At 48.8% G+C, this 20747-nt stretch overlaps 1 protein-coding gene and 1 long non-coding RNA gene across 2 annotated transcripts in view; one reads left to right on the forward strand and one right to left on the reverse strand.

The window, feature by feature from the left end:
* Window positions 1-177: 177 nt before the first annotated feature.
* Window positions 178-19133, reverse strand: LOC143008528 (sprouty-related, EVH1 domain-containing protein 2-like). The gene is made up of 6 exons (XM_076160332.1): window positions 18492-19133; window positions 8342-8543; window positions 8076-8244; window positions 7377-7441; window positions 3346-3504; window positions 178-3202 (listed from the first exon to the last, which is right to left on the reverse strand). The coding sequence occupies exons 1-6, from the start codon at window positions 18515-18517 to the stop codon at window positions 2414-2416; spliced, it is 1410 nt and encodes a 469-aa protein (XP_076016447.1). The 5' UTR covers window positions 18518-19133; the 3' UTR covers window positions 178-2413.
* Window positions 8527-20747, forward strand: part of LOC143008529 (uncharacterized) — a 30569-nt gene continuing 18348 nt past the window's right edge. Inside the window, exon 1 of the long non-coding RNA XR_012964597.1 lies at window positions 8527-8601. This is a non-coding gene — a long non-coding RNA (uncharacterized LOC143008529). The remainder of the gene's footprint in view (window positions 8602-20747) is intronic.

Raw genomic sequence — 20747 nt, forward strand, 5'->3', positions numbered from 1 at the left:
GGATGCACCCGAGGATCTGATTCTACCGGAGTGATAACATTCCACCAAGCTGATCCCAAATACTTTCAGATCAAACTTCCAGATCTGCGTTACAGAGCCGACGGTTTGTTTCCACTAGTGATCGTATATCTGGGTGGATTCTTCCAGGGTTACTTTCATGGGCTTTTTCTGCAAACCTGAACCACATCCACATTCCCACATAAATGTGCTTCGACTAATTAAATCTAGCAGTTATTTTGCTGGCTGGCATTATTGTACAGTTCTAGTTCAAGAGTAAAAAACCATTTCTCTTAAAAAACTAAAGCAGAATCAAGGTTTCAGGTTTGTGGGATGGCGGCTTGAAGGGGAGGTGGATGTCAACTCAGTGGAGATGTGAGGAGTGGAGGAAGGGAAATGGCATAAACACACACACACACACACACTCACACACACATTCATGCACACACATACATAGTGAGGACATGCAAAGTGGAACACAGGACAGGACGTATGAAACGGACAAACCAGGGACAGGAGTAGGACGTCCTCAAGCATTCTGTCTTTCAGCTTCAGTAAGTGACATTTCCTTGGCACAACAATCACGGACGAGTCTTTGTTTCTTTCTGGATTTAAACTATTGTGGGTTTTTTATTTTAATGCACTCCAATCCGGTTCTCACTGTTGCACCGCTTTTCATTAGAAACATTTGTCGCATTTTCACCCGCGTTTAAGCGTCTGGGCGCTTTTCCGGGTTTGGAGTTGTGCTTTCAGAAACAGGCGGGTGTCTGGCCGGAGTCTCGCCGCTCCTCTCCGCTCGTCACTCTCTCAGCTGTTGATGAAACAAATGAGTCGGGATAAAAGCTGAAGCCCCGCCCCTGTTCTGCGTCACTGTCTTGCTCTTCCGCTTTGACTGATGAATGGAACATCCACAGAGGGCTTGTTGTTGTGGTTTCAGCGAGTTCTCTTTGATTACGCCGCTGTGAGACCAAACAGTTTTAGGTTCTTAAGTCTATATGGTGATTACAAGTTGTCGATCAGAACCAACCTTGCGGAACTCCGTTGGTACTCAACTATTGGCTTATTGTGCACACCTAATTCTTTGAAAACGAATCGACAGGGAGTCGAGTCTGCAAGAGTTTGGGACGACAAAACGCCACCAGGTGACGTTCACGGGAACGTAGGTTCTAATGGAGGAAAAGTCTTAAAAAGGAGGGAGGCTGATTGTACATCGCAGTCCTTAGTTTATACGCTTAACGAGAAGGGTTTGAGTTTCTTTTTCATACAAAAATACTTTAAATCAAAGCTTAGAGGGCGCGAGCTGAGGCGGCTTCAACCATGCTCGATGTTTTGTCATTACAGCAACTATCTGGAGACAGATCGGGGTTTAAGGCATAACAGGCACTGACTTAACGGTACTTCAGATCGATTTGCGCTTTCAGCTTGCAGACATCAGACCGAGGTTACAGTCGAAGAAACAGGATATCAGAGTCTCATAATCTCGCCGCTTGTTGTGTACAGAAGAACTAAAAAACTGAAGTCTGAAGAATTTGATGGATTCCCGGTTTAAGAAATAATCTAGGCACCGTCTGAAAATAGCATGAAAGAAAGCTGGGGGACAGATGCTAAAGTAGGATAGCATTACCTCAGGCACTGTCCCACTGAGCACCCAGCACCCTGCTGCTGGTGGGTCAATTCAGTGAGAAAATAAATAGGATACGAAGGTTAATCTTTGGGATATTAGAGTTAGATTAAGATGAGTGAGTACCACGTTTCTATCAGTGAACAAAGTAGATGTCAGTGGTGGAGAGCTATGTAGACTATATACATTAGCTTTACCATAAGCAGACGACCAAGGCCTCGGCGCACACACACACACACACACGTATACCATTCACTCGTACACAAACACGCACGCACACACACACGCACGCACGCTCACGCACTTAAAAGAGGTGTAGTGTCTGATTTCTCTCGCGGCTGGAATTTGAGCCGAGCGAGCCGCAATATCGGAACAGCATATAAACAAAATGGCCACCCAAACGTCAACGGAAACAAACAAAAGAAAGGAAACAATTCAAGTTCTTTGACCGCCAAGTCAGTGTACAAAGTATAAAGTACCTGCATATGTGATACATGACATATAGCTATAAAAAAAAGGCCCCCTGAAAAAAGAGCTCTCTCACTAAAAGCAGAGGCGAGTGGAGAGCAGAGACGCGTCTGCCATGAGGGGGAGCTTATCTTCCCAGGCCGCTCACTAAATGCACCAAACCTTTCTTCTTTTTGGCTTATTTCAGTGTCTGGAATTTGTAAAGAATTGCAGGTCTCCAAACCGAGGCGGGAGCGGGCGCGGCCGACGGTATAACTCGTCTTTTCCCATCCTTTCCTTCCCTCGTGCTTGTGCTGGGTCTCTCTCTCTCCCCCCCCTCTCCTCCTCTCAGCTCATGGCCTTGTGCCGACCTCCGCAGCAGCCGCACGTCAGCCCCGCCCGGTGGCAGGAGTGGAGCGGCGGGTACAGGCAGAGGCAGGGCGCCACCAGAGACAAACCCAGCAGGGCTAACCAGCGCGTGCCCAGGCGACCGCCACCGTTGCCCTCGCCCCCGTCGCAGGAGCAGGGGTCCGAATAGTCCCCCTCCGGGTCCGACATGCAGTGGTACAGCATGGTGTCTGCCAGCCACATGCAGCTGACCCGCCTGATGCACGCCCGCACGGGGTCTGGAGCGTCCTGGCACCGGCCTCTCCGGTTGTCAGAGGCGTAAAAGGCCTCCCCGCAGTGCTCGCACTGGGCGCGATCCGTGCCTTCACCTTTTCTGCCCTTCCCGCCGTTGGTAGAAGGGGAGGAGCCGGGCAGAAAGGGGCGTGGCTGGCTGGAGACCACCGAGGAGAAGCCGTGGCGATAAGAGCCACCGTGGTCCTTACTGGACAAGGGTCCCAGGGCGGGGTCAGAGTCTGAGGGCGACAGAGCTGGCGCCAGAGGATACGTGTAGTCGTGCTTCTGCACCTCCGTCTTCGCAAAGTGGACGTAGGACTCCGAGTCGTCCATTTGGATGAACTTGTCTCGCACGGTGGCGTGGCGGTAGTCCTCGTATCCCGTGAGCCAGGAGCGCTCAGACCGGTGTCCGTGGAGATGATCGGTGGTCCGCTCCCAGCTGCGCTCCCGAGGGTTGATGCGGACGATCTCTTCATCCTCTTGGAAGGTGACGTGCCGAGGCAGCCGAGACAGAGGCTGGAAGGAAACGCAGAGAGAAGGTCACCAAAACGGAGTCGCAGAGGTCAGTTTGTCCAAAATCTTTCAGCAAAAAATGGTCTTGGTTGATATATAATCATTTATGAAAATTTGTGATAAGAAAAGGTGAGGTTTTGTCGAACCTGGTCCACGAAGTAGTGGTCTGAGAGCCGGTAGGGGTCGTGGAGGTCGTGGCGACGTCCCAGCATGCACTTGTGTCTCTGAGGAAGGGGTGAGGACTCCAGCGGCTGCAGGGAGCTCTCCAGCCTTTGGGAGGAGTTGGATGAGCTGTCCGTGGCGTTCTGACAGGAGACAAACAAACGCAGGAAGAGGGCTGAAAACCTATTGGATGTAACGAAACAAACAAGTCTGTGCGCCAGAGCGGCCACCGCCATCGCACAAACAAAAACAGGAAGCCGCTCAGTGCCGTTCGGATTTGGGAAAACAGGAAATGTGAGCTCCGGCAGCCCCGAAACTAAAATTCCAACTCACTATTTACACAGATGTAGAGAACGTGACACATTTGGAGTTCCTGTTTATTATTGACCTCATTTATTTACGGAGGGATACAAGAATGAAGTGAATACATTTGACATACGTGACCAACGAGCAACTCAAAATGGCAATCAGATACCGTGCAGAGCTTTGGTATATACAGCAAGTGACTATGATCTCGTCATCTGGCAACTGAAAATAAATCCTAAACTTATTAAAGCCATCATAGGATCGTAGATTAGAAGGTTTCCCAGGTAACAGAACAACCCTGAATCCTTACAGCTCACTTTATAACATTCCACCTTTGCTTCTATCTTTTCCACCACCTTTTCCTTCTTAGTTTTCCCCGTCTCTCTCCCCCTCTCTCTTTGCGTGTCAGTGTGTGTGTGTGCAGTATCCTGTCGCCTTTCCGCTGAGGGCTGTCAGGGCACCGCTCCAACTCAAACCTTGGCCAGACACTAGACGGTGGGGCCGCTGTCGTGTAGCGCTCACACAGACATTTCAGACAGACAGACAGACAAGCAGGCAGGCAGGGTGGGTGGGTGGGTTGAGGGTGGGAGGCCTTGGTACTAGGGTGACGGGCAGGTTGGGACTCCTTCGTCTCGCCGTGTCATCCTGGCTATGCGGTCCGCACCGGCGCGAGCTCAAACGTGGACGCGCGTGACATATTTAAGATGGATTTGACGCGATAAAACAGCTGCAGGTGCTTTTTTTTGTGGCTTTATCCTTCGGGAAGGCTTCCACTCGGGAGCGTTTGGGACTGTGGCCAACGCCGCTCTCAGGATTAGGGGCAGGGGGGGGGGGGGGGATAGCGGTGGTAGTTTTTATTTATGAAGCGACGCACAACAGCCAGGAGACAGTTACAGTCTTTGCCAAAATGAGACAGTTCAAGTTACACGACTCGAATCCGATCACACTCGTAATGTCCCAACCTGAGAATGCACAGAATGCTCCCGAGAGTAGAACAGCCTGATTTAAGATCAGCAAGTATGTCCAGCGTGACCCTGTGTGTGTGTGTTTTAGGGATGATGACATGTTGTTTTTTTGCCTCCATTTCCCTAGTGGCTCTTCACCAAAACACAACTTTCTATCGCACTTAAAGAGGAGAGATTCTACCCTCACTCTATTTGGATCCAGTGCAGCTAAAAACACCGGCGGCATCGCTCAGCTTGGACTGAGATCGGTTACAGTGCTGACATGTTTTCTTTAAGTGTAGAAATGTATAAAAATGTCCACAGAGACTCCTCAAACTGCTCCTTCTACACCCCCCCCCCCCAAGCCTGCAGGGGGTCTGAGACGCCGTCCACCCTAAACCTTCCATCCCGTCCGGTATCAAACACTTAACAACTGGAGAGAGTCGCTTGTGTGAACTTTGCAAAATGTTCAAATCTCCTGCCAATAATCTAACAACGCTTATGAGATTTCTACGCTCGCCTTGATTCTTTGCTAATGCGATTTCCTCACGCTAACAACAGTTCCAGATGACAAATCGATTCCATCCTCACTGTGCTTTTCTCTCTCTCTCTCTCTCTCTCTTCAGCTACAGGAGTCTACGAGCAACAATACTCTGGGTCCAAATCCTTCTCCTGCTCAGAAACTTGGACGCTGCTCTACACACAGGTGCAAAGTCCCAAATCCAAAACCCACCCACGGGTCCTAACAGAACTGAAGCTGCTCTCATGTCAAGCAGATTCATTTTTCAAACAATCTGAAATTGCCTTAATTTTCCAGTTCTCTCTCCTTGTGTGTTACGCAGCGTGCCAAACCCCACCCATCTGGGACTCCAACCAGGATAAAAACCAACGCTATGAATTATTCACCAGCAGCATTTGACCCAGATCTGGTGTGTGTGGTGCGTGTGTGCGAGTGTGTGTGTGTGTGTGCCTGTCTGCCGGAGCGATCCCTATTATATCCCCGCTCTGCGTCCCATGCAGCTCTCCCCACATGGATACCGCCATGCTGAGAATTTTACCCCAGCTTTCTTACAAAGCCCTCAGACAGTTGGCCAAAAATAACATAACATGCTGTCTCCACTCCAAGCCCCGCCTTCCTGGAGAAGACATTAAGGAGGGGGGGCGGAGGAGGAGCTGATACGGTTAAGACCCGTCCTCCTCTGGCCTCCAAGGCTGCAACTAATTCAAAACACAGACTGGACTCTTTTTTTTTTCTTTTACTGCTAGCTTCAAAATGTACAAAAAGGACAGAGAGAGAGAGAGAGAGAGAGAGACAGGGACAGTTTGTATTGCTGGACATCCTCTCCGTGCATTCTGGGTTGTGGCCCAAGGCTGGACAAAAGGCATTTGAAGCTATTTTCTGACACAAAACATGTCCCGAGTCAATGCTCGGGAGGATTCATCCTTCATCGGGCCGTGGTCGCACTCCTGGGATGAGCCAGGATTGCATCAATGGCTCCCCGCTCTCCCCCTGTTGTGAATGAGTCAAAATAGAGACGGAGAGGCGAGACGTGTACGGAGCGGAGGGGAGGGGAGGGAGGGACCGGAGGAAGGGTTGGGTTAAGTTTAGGTTTAGCGAACGAGGAATAATTTAGGAAGTTATGTCCATCCAAGCTCCCCACCGGACCCCTCGCTCGCCCCCCTCCCCTCCCCTCCTGTGGCTGTAAATCTGCTGCAGCATTTCCCCTGTCTGCGACTGGCCGCCTCGCAAACTCTGCTGCCGCCGCTAACTTTAGGAAAGGTCACTAATGCGGGACGAGAGACAAATCTGTGGCTGTGGTGTGGCACATTTTTGTCTCCTCCGTTACAAACGGTGCGATCGCAGCTTTTTGAGGGACAACAGGAGCGACGACCGGCGACTCCCAGGGAACGACTCTACATTTAGCAACTTCAAACGCGGTTGCTCCGTGTCCGCCGCCGCCACTCCTTACACGTCCACGTGCGTTTCCCTGCTCGGTGTGCGTCTTCGTGCCCGGTGTGCGTCTCCCACCAGAGCACCTATTAGTCTTGGCCCTTACAGACAGCTCAACTCAAAGATGAACCACGAGGCACTTCCTCTCGTAAATCACCGGCCTCGCACTAAGCTGGGAAACAGCTGCTAGTTCGGTTGCTGCTCACTCTCTCTCTCTCCCTCGCGCTCTCTCTCTAGTTCAACTGGGGCGGGTGGAGGGGGCCGAGGGGCTGGAGTGTGTGTGTGTGTGTGTGTGTGTGTGTGTGTGTGTGTGTGTGTGTGTGTGTGTGGGGATACAGGAAGTGACCTTGTGACCCTGCCTGCTGCTCCTGGTGTCAGGTTACAGTGTGGGAGGAGGAGGAGGGAGGAGGGAGGCTTCATGCTAACTTAAGCGAGAGGGGCCCTGACACACAAACACACACACACACACTTCACGTACACAGTATATCACAGGTAAATGTAAAAGTGATGTGAGATGAATTTGCTTTTGTTCAAGAAATGAAATGAAATGTTGATAAATGTTTTTGGACGAAAGCTTTTGCTGGACAGAGGTAACTGGATCAGTGTGTGGACTGCTGCACACACACACACTTCGTCACTACTAGAAGTGGATCCAACAGTTCACCGGAACTCAGAGAGAGATAAGAAAGTTCTCATTCCTAAAGTTAAGTTCCCAGCGGATGAAGTCCCCACTTGTAGTGAGTGAATGCAGGAAAGGAGCCAGGACGCACTCCCACTGTTAAGATCAGACATCGAACGTAAGGGTGGTGCTTACAGTGAAGACATCATCGTCGCCCAGCTCGTCCTCGTTCTGGAGTGTTGTGGAGGAGGTTGTGGAGCCTACAGAGAGAGGAAGAGAACAAACGTTAACACAACATTCACATTTCAACTCAGACAACCCAGAGGAATTCACTAACGGCAGAGCTGCAGATGGATTTTGTGGATGAAACAACCAGGGGCAGAGGAGATTTTACGACGGCCAACAGGAACATCTGAGTGTCCCGCCTGTCATCAATCAGGTGGAATAAACCGCACTTTGGCCGAAAGCTCAAATGTGATCGATTCATTCAGACTAACTTCAACCTTCCCACTGTATTTTCAGCCGAGCAGGTGCAGAATTCATCAATTCTAATGCTTGTTTTTGTCTTTCAACCTTAAAAAGAAAGTGACTGCTTTGATTCCTCAGATATGATTAACCTGTGACTGAGGGCATCTGGTGGAAAATCACTGTCATCTTAAAGGAATACATGGCCACATTTTAGTTGTAACTAAGTATTCAGGGAATCGCTGCTCTGTAAGAACCTGAGGCTGGTATCAAGCATTTTCCTGACAGTGCCGACTCCACGTCAACTTTCCCACTAATTCCCTCTGAGAGTTATGTGATTGTATTCCTGTCCAATGTGTAGTTATTCCTGAAATGTCGATGCATTGATTGGTCGGCCTGTTACGGCCTGACCTATGACCCTAACTTTACCTTCTGCCAGATCCTCGATGGCTTTCCGTACTCCTCTGTCGAAGGCCCTGGCGTCGGCCGGACTTTGGAAGGAGAGACCGCACCTCCTGTCCTCCACTTTCCAATGGTGAAATGTGGGTGTGGCTATGGTGTAAACCAAGTCCTTCCTCAGCGGGCAGTCCAGGATGACCTATGGATCGCAGAGAGGCATGTTCTGTATCACAATCATGTCCAAATATCCTGATCCTATGAATATTAGCGGCAAAATGCTTAATTTCTCCTTTTACCTGTTTGTCCCGCAGCCGTTCGCCTCGGATGAGGAACTGCGTGCTGCCGTGTGCGCTGGACGCCAACGTGGGCGCCAACTCTGGCGGCAGGAGGCGGCATACCCCCACCCGAGTCAGAGCTCCCCCATCCTGGGCCAGCCAGCCCCCGCTCGAGTCGTCCCGAGTCATCACCACCGCTTTCACACGAACGATGTAGCTGTCACTGTGCGGAGAGGGAGAGAGAGAGAGAGAGAGAGAGAGCGTTACACAGCGAGCTTGAGGTGAGATTTTGAATCTTCTCCCTTCTTGTGCTTTAGAGGCCGATTGATCTGTTAGTTTGTCTCTAGTCTGAGGTCTTATTCTCCGTGTTTGTCACCTGAAAACCAAACAAGCACAATTTCCTTCACAACCACTGTACTGGTTCACACGCTGCCGGCTGTCAATCAAATTCTACATATTTCCTGTCATCCACCTTAATGCCTCTATGACATCTCCATGGCGATATGTGCAGCACCACTAAACAAAAATGTCAGTTAATGAGGGAGTAAACCAGGTCACCGACAGCTTCAATCAACAGTTAGCAGCGTTACGGCGCCATAAAGCAATGTGACTGAACGCAGCTAAGCATTAACAACATGACGGGTATGTATGAATGAAATAACACAACAAAAAATTCAATAACTCATATACTCAAACTTTCAAATGAAGTATGGAAAGTACTTGAAATGCAAGATTCTGGCCCGTATGTGAAGCAAAGAGCCGGTTAATGCCGCATAGTTTATTATAGCGCTGGATTCACACATGGACAGAATGTCTGAGGGCGTCTCAAGTCACGACTCTGCTTGGTCCTCGCTGTGCAGAGCTGGGAGGTGTCGCACCAGGACAAGGCAGCATGCACACGTGTGTACAGACACACACTCACACACATAATAATATCATGTTTTGCTTGCAGTTCTCTTTGGCAGTACTGAAACTTTAAGGCCGTCATCCAACTGCTCACACAGAGACGCACTGTGACTAAGAGCACAAAATATAAACCCAGAGATAATGGTGTTCCGGTTTAGTGTGTATGATTAACATCAACCCCGGTTGTAACGACAAACAACGCACGCCAAAGCCTCCCATTGCACTAAATAGAGTCTTCAAGGCCCAAAACGCACCGAGACAATACAGCAGAGGTCCAGAGGTAAAATACAAAACATTCTCCAACATCAGAATGTAAGCCTCCACCCTCACAGGGACACAATGAACACGGTCACATCCACATCAACCATCTGACAATAACAGGATGTACCTCTGTGTATTCCATTGACAGTGTGTGTGTGTGTGTGTGTGTGGGTGGGAGGGAAGGACAGAAAGACACCGAGGGAGGGAGAGAGAAAGAAAGAGAAACAGAGCAGGAGCGAATGAGAGAAGTGTTATATAATTAGCTTACAGACAGTCCCCGGGATTTGATGCGCACACACACACACACACACACACACACACACACACACACACACACACACACACACACACACACACACACACACACACACACACACACACACACACACACACACACACACACACACACACACACACACACACACACACACACACACAGGTGGTAAAACCGGTTCACCAGCTCCCCGCCCACACACATTCATAAAACTGACTGAATGACAGACAGACTGACTGGGTGACAGCAGATAAACAACCTGCACACAAAAGCAACCACAGATTCACCCACGAGGTTTGTACTTTGCTGTACATACACACACGCACTCTTTACACACGCACCACACACAAGTCCTCTCTGAATCTTCCTGATCACATTAAATGTTCCCCTCCAGTATTACAGATTAATCACATTAGGATATTAAAGACAAAACCTTGTGCCTTCCTTTCAAAGTCTTTTTTTTAGTTGAAAACACACAGAACAAAAGGGACAAAACTACACACACACACACACAGAAAACCATTTTTTAATTGACTTTACTAGGTTTACTGATTCAAACCACTTCCATGTAGAAAATGACCTCACTGGCTCCAGTAAACCACACCGGGTGGCGCGAATGCCAGCGAGAACATTTGAGTGCGCGAGCGGAGAAACATAAAGTGAAAACACAAAGTGGAGCTCAGGTCCGGCAGGAGGTGGCAGCTGCCTCCATTAAACTACCTGCAACACCAGCTAATGACTAACGTGAGCAGGTGACGACAGATCCAGATGGATTTCTCGGGAATGGCCGATGAGGTCGACTCTAGTGGGCTGCTGGTGTGGCTCTGTGTCTGCTGGATGCGCAACTAGCCGTGCGTTTGCTAAAATGTTAAGTTATACTTGTGACTGAAGTATTTTTAGGTTTTTAAGCTTTAAGTCAACTTTGTAAACTTGCAACGGGAACAACCCCCACATGTTTCAAGCTTAAAAACACAGACGTTTATGCATTTTACGCAAACTTAGGGAGCCATATTCTGTTATTTGGCCACGCCCACTCCGGCTTCACTCCACACTCTCTGAATCATTTCTGCCCCCAGAGCTGCACTGCAACCGAGTATAAAAACCATTGGTGCTTTTTATATTATGATTTCCCGGCAGCTTGTTACAACATGTAAGAACACGTCCCGCACAAAGACGCGCATCCAGCTCACACACACACACACACACAGAAATAACGCCAAATTCTGTGCTATATAAGAACACGTGCTTTAAAGATACACGATACCGGCTATCGCTTCTCTGAGATGAACTCGTCACATTTTGGGCTGTCTTGTGACCCGCGTTTAGAGCCCCGACCGCCGACAGGCCCTGTAATCTGTGGTTGGAACACACAGGCGGCTACGACCGGCGGCAACGAGCTACTTTAATACACTCGGGAGGAAGCGCACATTCTAGGACACACACGGAACTGTGAAACTAATTCTGTCTGCACGAATGCTGCGCGGGGGTGCTGATGCTGAAAAAAGGGAGCGCGACGCCCCGCTTTGAGGCAAGGCGGCGGAGATCTGGGCTATTTTAGAGATCCACGTCATGTTTGGTAGCGTCAATCAAAAGGACTGCGTGAAGCGTCGAGCAGTGACTCAGGCTTGAATGGCGGATAGGAAGGCAATTCTGCAGCTAATTAACAGGAACGATAACGGAAAAGGTGAGGCGGTCTTAGTGATGAATCACATCCGCTCGTAAGTGAATATAAACTCGTCATCATCGGGCCGAAGGTCTAAACACACCTGGTTTTCCATCTTGTTTGTGCTTCTGTGAATTCTGCACAGGAGTTGAATACTTGTGTGTGTGTTTGTGTGAGCTTGTTGATGTTACTTGACTGATTTGATCCATATATAGCGACGATTAACAGGCGGTTATTTGTTCAATCTTATCTCTAATTCACTTTAATGTGGGGCTGTTTTGGTCGCACGCTGGAAACCAGTTAGAATCATAATGGGAATTCCGTCTCTGGAACGGATACGCATGTGTGTCGACACGTAGAGCCCCCCCCCATCCCGACAAACAAGATGCGAAGTTGCGTTTCATTGTCGTGCTCCACCTGTGAACCCTGGCCTCCTGTTTGTTCGCTCGTTCTCTCCACACTTTATCTTTGTTTTCACCGTCAGCAGACCACAAAATTACAGCGGGAGTGAAAGGCTGTTTAACATACTTTCAGCGGCGCTATCTGGGCTTAGCTGGACCCTGAAAATACCTGGCGTGCGTGTATCAATACCGCTGTAAAGCACTAAAAAGCAGAAAAGGGGGTGTCAGGCTGGGCGGGCTGGGCTCTATCAGGTCTGGAATCCGGCTCATGTGTGACTGATAAGAGGGCCGGTGAGGGCAGACCAGCCGTGTGTGATAAGGGCGGCCATACTTCCTCTGATAAGGAACGACCGGCTGCGCCCCTGCATGCTCGACAAAGCCACGCACCACACCTCCTCGCGGGCCTGCTTCTCTGTGGAGCCACACACACACATGCGCGCGCACACACACACACACACACACACACACGACACAAGCAAGCACACATGCCCTATTTGCAGTGACCAGGAAGTAATAGAGATCAACGTGATAAAAAACAAAAGTGCAGAAACGTTACTAAACTTTCTGTCTTGTACTTTAAATCATATCTGATTCGATTTTGTTTTTCACAAAGGAAGCGTTGTAGGGACACTCATTCAGCTTTTCATTTCAATGAGACAGAGAAAGAGAGAGAGACAGAGAGAGAGAGCTAGAGAGAGAGCTAGAGAGAGGGAGGTGAAGTGAGTTCATTCACAACTATTGACACACAACGCCCTGGAGGGAAGTTTGATTGGCTATCTGTCAATCAGATGTGCAACACTCACATGCATGGCAGCACAACACAGGGTTTGTGTGTTTGTGTGTGTGTGTGTGTTTGACAGAGAGGTCACGTATAAGCAGAGAAGAAAAACTGCCTTGCAACCACGCTGTTACCACCTGACCAATCACAATGCTCGGTCAAACCCTCCCTTAGCATTCTCTATTCCAGGCTTTAATTGTAACATCACCGCAGAATAAGTAAATAATATCCAAACTACTTATGTCTTAATCCACTTCTGTTTTCCATTAAACGCAACTATTTCCTAACACACACACACACACACACACACACACACACACACACACACATAGTATCTCAGGATCAGAGTTGAAACCTTTTCTCTGAATGTTCCACATATTTTGCACGACTGTGACCAAACTCTGTCCAACATTGAGATCACAATCCTTCATTCATCTTTGGGGTAAAAGAATGCGTCAGAAAACACAATTTACTCGACAAGCATAGGCCGATTCTTTGAACACAAAGCCTCAATTTCAGACCACCAAAATCTCGGTTGCGGTCCCAATTTTCTCGAGTACTCGTGCTCTGGGGACGCAGTGACGCTCTGGGTTTAAACACGCCTATCTGGCGGCGCACAGGGCACCCGTTGGCGTCGGGGCACCCGTTGGCGTCGGGGCACCCGTTGGCGTCGGGGCACCCGTTGGCGTCACAGCTCCCCACATTGCCTGTAAGTTGACTCTGCGATTAAGCCTCCGACCCCGAGGCGACTCCACAGTCCTCCCGTTGCTATCAAAGCGGAAATATGAGCCATATTAGCAATAAGCTGATTGGCTCTAAACCTCTTACAGGCGAGAGAAAGCCACCTAAGATCCTCTATAAAGCCTCATATCCTCTTATGGTGTGTGTGGAAGAAAACACAACACGGTTTCGGACTACAATACCTTCTCCATTTCCTCCTCCAGATGTACTCCATCGCTTCAACCTCTCTTATCTGTGAGCCAACAACCTTCTTACGCTCGCACAGACGCTGACCTTGTGTGTGCACGCACCGCTCGCTGTCCTCCCACGTCGCATTAGTTTGGAAGTATTATACGCTGCTGTGCTGTTTGTTCTTCTCCCGTGATCCTTCGTTCTTTGACTAAACAACAGCTCCCCTGCGCACGCCGAGATCTGCCTCGACGCGCCTCTACGTCATTGGTGACGCCGTTTTGAGGGGAAGTGATGACGAGCTCTACATCTCTGTGATAGCCGCCGCGGTGTGGCGGGGTATCGCCTGTTTGATCCATCTCCATTTCCGTATACAAACTGTAGGATGTCAAGGGTTTGTTTTATGAATGGACGTCCCAGCTTTGAGGCGGGAAATTTGCAATCCAGTAGAACATTTTGCATAATGGAAACGAAGGAGTCAGTTCTCGCTTCCCCATGTCCAAACACACTGACGTATTTTCGCCCCTACACATAAGGAAGTAGCACATTCTTGATCGCTGGAATATACAAAGCGGAGAATGGAAGGGTTTCCGAATTCTACCGATTATGTTTTATCGCTGTAGGCAGAGAAAACCTGGCACAGGTGAACGCCAAGCTAGCGCCGCACAGCCTTACGTATTTAGACATCAAAACAGAATTCCTTAAGCAGATAACGCTAGCACCAACGTAAGCGCATTCACGCACATACGCTCCAAACGTCAGCAGTCATGCCAGGAATTTTGGTAGTTAGATACCAAACCACCTAACAATCTACCTCCTCCTCAGCGACGCACAAAGTAGATTGTTTACTTTGCGTGAGACGTAAAACCGCGGAAAGGTCAGTGACGTTTTTTTTTAATCGAGCTATTATAATTTTGTCCATCCAGTCAGCTGATGAGCAAAGATTAGTAGAAAACAGACAAACAATCCGCGTCCATTGTTTGGTCCGTAGATATAAACAGCTCGGGCCATTATGTAAAAAGCTCCGGATAGGGACCAGCGATGAGCTTCCCTGTAAAACACAGGAAACACTGTGACCAAAAAACGGTTCCACATGATGCTAACGGGCTGCATGTATACGTGAGGGAAGGGCCGTGCACACACACACACACACACGCGCACACAAACACACAGAGAGAGAGAGAGAGATGGACTGAGATACAGAGAGGGAGGCGAGGATGTTTCAAAGGTCGGCGAGAAGACGCGAGTTCATTTGTGGACATTGAGCGTGTATCTATTGAGTGTGTGTGTTGCGTGTGTGTGCATGTCTTACGTGTTTGTGCATGTGGGTGTGTTTGCATGGGCATCCGTTTGCATGCATACTCTTGGGGCGAAAGAAAAAAAAGAACGTCCCCCAGGGGCGTGTGACTTATTTGTGACAAAGCACATTTGTGTTACATTTCGGTCGATGCATGTTATTAACATCATATGCCGCTGCCAGGATCTACTGCACTTACAGGAACTATACACCCCAAAACACTCTAATGGAGACGTTACTGGCAGAGCACCTTGGCACACATTCCTGTCTCTTCCTGCCGTTACATTTATTAGGAAGTGCTGCGCTGCGTTCAAACTGCTTGAGGCTGCAACGGTGTGAATGTTACTCGACAAAACGCGGAGTTCAAATCTGACTTCTTCCATCCTCTGACCCAACGCACAGACGTGACACTGATGTCCATCCTCTGGGGGTGATTTTGAAAGGCATTGTGGGAAACGGAGGGACTCATTCCACTTGAGTCAGAGGATGTGAGGCAGGTCGGGGCACACGGGTGCACTAAAAATAAATACTTCTCGACAAATACTCCCTCACATCATTGTTTTATCATTGTATAATTTCCACTCTCCTGTGGTTCTGTTACAGCCAGGCCTGAGTGTTCTGTTACCGCCGTATCAAATCCTGCTAACGTAGAAAGATGCGAGTCCTGCTTGGGGGGGGGGGAACATGTCGGCCTGCAAACTCCGCGCCGGCCCCCGTTTGCCAGTTGATGAATGCTCGGATTATGTTTCGTTGCTACGATGACCTTAGCTGAATGTCACTGGGAATCTCCTGTTCGATACCGACCGCGCACATGCTGACCCTGCAGCACTGCGCACCCGATCGATACATCCTCTGCTGTGTGTGCGCGAGTGTGTGTGTGGCTTCCTGTATACATCAATAAGCAAAATAAAGGCCTTCATGAGAACAGAACAGACAGAACGACGGTTAAAAACCCTACAGAGTGAGGGCTAGACGGGCACGTGAACGTTGTTGCCGCGAGGCCCTCATAAGTAAACCGCCTGCGTGCGTCTATAATTATATACCTCACGGCAAACTTACACCTCACACACGATTGCTTCATTTAGCAGGTGAGGCATTCAATGTACACGTCACTATCTTAAAAAAAAAGACAGACTTTTGTTCAACGGCAGAGCTAGAATGTAGGTAGGAGAGGTCTTCAAATATGTAACCTGTGACACACGCCACACCATCTGAAGAAAAGGGTGCACCGCCTGACCTCATGTCTCCGTGACACAAAAGGCGCAAAAAAAGGTGTGTCGTTTCTTTCCCAACACTTTATTCATCCTGCAGCGTGATGACCTCTTTTTTTAAATTCCAGATAAGAGAACCACAGCTTTTATATAAATCAGGGCCCGGATTAGCCGGAGCTTCCTCGCCGATTAGCTCCTTCCGATTATCAGAAGACAGTAGCTTTTGTCCTAGTATGACTCCGCAGAACCTATATCTACAGCCTGACACGCTATGAAAAACAACAGGGGTTTTAAAGTTACAAGACTTTCCAACAACTGTAGGCTAATGAATGATTGGGAGGAACGTTGTGGGCTTGTTTGCGTGTATTATGTGTGTGTCCTAGTGTAGATATAAAGAGATGAAAGAATATAAGATAAAGAGCTAACTAAATGCCATTTGAGTCCACACTGCAGATCACTGCATGTCAACAAAAGACAATTTAACAGTTTCATCGAGTTTAATTTCCCACAATCCCCTTTGTGCACTTAGAATGTCATCGTGCAATTGATGCCTCGCAGATGGAAACTCGCATGTCATCGCTATAGAAACAAGTGCTTGATTTCGGGGATCACGTGGTTGTTTATCAAAAACATGTGACACAGAACAGAGGCTGTAAAACACACACACAGCGACTGTCGCACACACACACGGGACGCATTTAAATAAGCTTTCAGAAGACACAAGACGACTAAACACAGATTTGTCGTAGCTTGTAACCTTATATGGTCACTTGTGTGTGCCCCGTATGTCCCACTGTCCACCTGGGGACATGCGAGACCCGGAGACAGACACGATCCGGGGGGACAGACCAAAACCATACTAGAAACTGATAGAGACTGGAGGCGGGCACAGATTGGCAACAGACAAACCTAAAAACAGACACACGCAGAGGGACAGACAGACGAGACAGGATCAGTGGGGGGGACGGGACGGATGAAGCTTGACTCAAACCAGGACAGTCTCAGTCTTCCTGTGCGCGCTCCCGTGGCGCTCAGTTCGGTCATGAGCAGTCATGAATGGGGACGCGCTGAAGGTTAGAGGGCTTTTATGAATGAGCGGCGTCACGCCACCGCAGCGCAAACATCCCCTCCGGTGCCCTTCGCCCTTCCGCCCCCGCCGACAGAGATCTGCAAGGCAGGCATTCCTACCGAGCACAGCCCCGTGGAGTTTGACAGATACGGAGGGGAGGGGCGGTTATCGATACACGCTAATGGACCCGGCCGTGTAAATAGCCCCGACATGCCCGCTCCGGTTGAGCCTTAAACCAGATGAATTTAGGCCCGTACGACTAAAATAAAAGGCAGCAAACACGCCTCTGTGAGCAGGCATGCCTCCATGAGCTTTACGCAACAAAAACCAAACAACCCGAGCAAGTTTGCGGCTCCCAGCTGTTAATCTAGCGCGGCGTGTTTGCTTTACAGGCTGCAATGTTCACATGGCGCCCGCGTCCTGACATATGTCCGATATTTGGAAGGTTAAATCCCGGCGTCAGATTAGATTTTCGCCCCTTTTTAAGCCCCCCCGGATGCGTCCACACGGGCCTGTCGGTGCCGTGTAAACAGGTCTGCGGGCCTGGAACAGCGCGGTCGGATCCGGACAAACACGGACATGTTGGAATCGTACACGAGTTCGGTTGACACTGGGGACACACATCGTGGGTTTGTCTTTCCACGCCGAAGCCCGTCGTGCACAATCGGTATCTGTGTTTTTTTTTATGAATGGAGCGCGGTAGTCTATGCAAATGAGGGCGATTGAGAAAGAGATGGCGGATGATGCATATCGGATATCTCATATCCTGTGAGACTTCCCTCTTCGGTTGGAAGCAAACACACAGATGGGGCCAAATGGCGAGGAGGGGGAATAGAATAATACGAATTTGGCTCTTATTTAACAACTCGTGTGTGTGTGCGTGTGTACGTGGGGTTAGAAACAAAAGGGGCGTGTGTGCTCGTTACGGTTTGTGTATTTAGAAAAAAAGGGTGGAAGTCCCGAGGCGTGTTTGAGTTTGTGAGTACCGAAGGGCTGCAGCGAGGCCTCCGCTCTCTCGCTTCAGATCCTTTCAGAAAATGTTTCCGATCCACCCACGCTTATCCCCCCCCCCTTTCCTCCTCCTCCTCCTCTTCTTCTTCTTTCTCTCTGCCTTCTCAAAACCAGACTACGCCGAGGTGGGGGCCCTAAAAAAAACCCTCTCCTACCACAGCCGATGCATGACTCCGCAGCGATACCAAACGCACCCAAAACCCCCCCACAGTGAAATAATAAAACATAACCGTGCAGGCGAAACGGGGCAGCACACGCGGCGGGATCCGGAGGGGGGGTTACACGGTGCACATTCCGCCAAGTTCCCCCCCTAATTATCTCCAAAGTTGAAGCGACACAAGCACTGGAAGGAATGAAAAAGCAAGAGAAGGGAAATCTCCCGGTTACTTACTCGTTTGGGTGTGTTTCTTCTATCATTTTCTCGCTTCACCTCAGGTAATGAGCCACGGGGGTTGCATACTTTTCGCTCGTCATTCTTTCACCGCGGCTCCTCGGTTTGTGTCTCCCAATTCCGCATAAATTCCCCCCCCCTGCGCCTTTGTGCGAGTGTCGGCTTCCCTCCGCCTCGCCTTCGCCTCCGCTCCGGCCGAGGCTCCCTCTCCGTCCTCCCGCTTCGCCGAGGCCAACCAGTTGCTTGTGGGCTGGCGGTTGTCCCCCCTCTCGGCTAAGTGGAATCCTCCATCTCCACTCGGTAGGTAACGTAGTCTACAGGCAATTTAGTGATCCAGCGCCGCTCTCCTCTCGTCTCCTTCTCCCCCCCACCACCTCCACCACCTCCCCAAACACACACACACACAGGCAGGCAGGCACGCACACACACACGCGGACACACAAAAGACACACGCTCCGTTCGGGTTTGTGTTTTTTAAGTCCTAAAGCGCATGTTTTCACCGACGACTCCGGCTCCAGTTAGTGCGTAGAAAAAAAGCGCTTCGTCGCTGCTGTTACCGAGGGGTGGCCCCGCTAGAGCCCCATCTCTCTCTACTCCATGTTGGATTGCAGGCAGCCGAGCAGCTCCGCCGACACCGGGGGAGGGGGGTGAGCAAGAGAGAGAGAGAGAGCTAGAGGGGGGAGGGGGAGGGGGGCAGAGCGGAAGCGGTGACGTCGGTCTACATTTTGGTGGAGGGCCCACGGCTGGAAGCCAGAGGGGCCCTTGATAAATCACCCCTTCCCCCTCCCCTCTCTCCCCCGGATCCTGGATTTTAAATCCGGACATGTCACCTTTTGTTCCTATATGGAATTTCTCCACTTTAAGAAAGATTTTGTAGAATCGTGTCCAAACCATACCGTGAAAATCAATACATGTTCCAGAGAAAGATCCAGCAGGAGGGTAAAATCACTGAACTATTGCTGTTTTTACAAATTATACTATTATTATATTATAGTTCATACAATATTGACATACAGATCTATAGAAGCTAAAGTCATAAAGTAACTGTGTTACATGCTGGAAACAAATACATGCCAATACAAATATTTTTGTACTTTTGTTTGTTTTAGTTAAAAATATTCAAGTGTCACAGACAGAATACAAGAATGAAACGAACGTGGAATAAACCCATGTCCATTGGTTGGTAGACGACGATCCCTGGAGCTGATTCAACAAAGTGATTACAGAGGTTTTTGTGGATAATCTTGTTAACTTTTACCACTTTATCTCTCTCAGGTAATCCACCGCTCCCTTGTTGACTTTGTTAAGTCAAATCGTCAAAGGATCGAGCGTTTTCACGCCCATTGATCCTCTCACGCGTGAGGAAGTTAGATGATTAGTCACTTTTGTTGTTGTTGAGCTCTGCCAGATTTGTGCTCATACCTGCAGTAGTTGCCAGCATTGTTTTCTGGTTGTCTGGGCGAAGAATCAACACATTCGAAAACAGTGGTTGTGTATCGCCCCCTGCCGGTCATTGCGAAATCCTAAACACAAAGGTTTTAAGAAGGCAGTATAATAAAAATAAAAACATTTTGTTGGATTGTTTGGATTTTGGAACAAGAAACAACTGAGACTAAATAAATTACTAATTGGAAGAAATAGACATTGTCAGTCGTTTTCTGTTACTCAACGTGTTTGATTCAGTAAAGTGTAATATTATCTTGTCAATATCGTTTAAGATAATGACAGTTGTAATTTGTTTGGCACTTTTTATTCAGAATATTGAAAATTCCAATGGATGAATACCTAGCTATGTTTATACTCATGTAATTCCTATTGGCTGTGCACAAACCATGTGAAATGGCACCACCGACACTGGTGGAGGTCCAGATCATTACACACTGTATGACATAGTATGACTTAACATTTTTTCACGCTCATCATGTCCTGGAATATCTTCATGACCTAATCCTAAATAGTGAGCTCACATCTACTCTGCTGTTAACATTATAGAGCGACCTGTACACATACTGTACCTTAACCACACCTATACTGATGGCTGTTAAACCACTTAGTCACACCAACTATTCAACTATTCAAGAATATAAACATTCAACTAACAACCAACAGCTTATTGCTGAGCTTAGTACTATTAGAGTTACAATATTACCTAGCAGCAACCGTGAGGAATACATCAAATCACACTATAAAGTAAATAACATAATAGCAACAACCTATCAAGACTTTTGGACCCACTCTGGACACCATAGCAACCAC

Source organism: Genypterus blacodes, unplaced genomic scaffold (genome assembly GCF_046128005.1).
Source record: "Genypterus blacodes isolate CSIRO-AG114 ecotype Tasmania unplaced genomic scaffold, CSIRO-AGI_Gbla_v1 ptg000105l_1, whole genome shotgun sequence".
NCBI classification, from domain to species: Eukaryota; Metazoa; Chordata; class Actinopteri; order Ophidiiformes; family Ophidiidae; genus Genypterus; species Genypterus blacodes.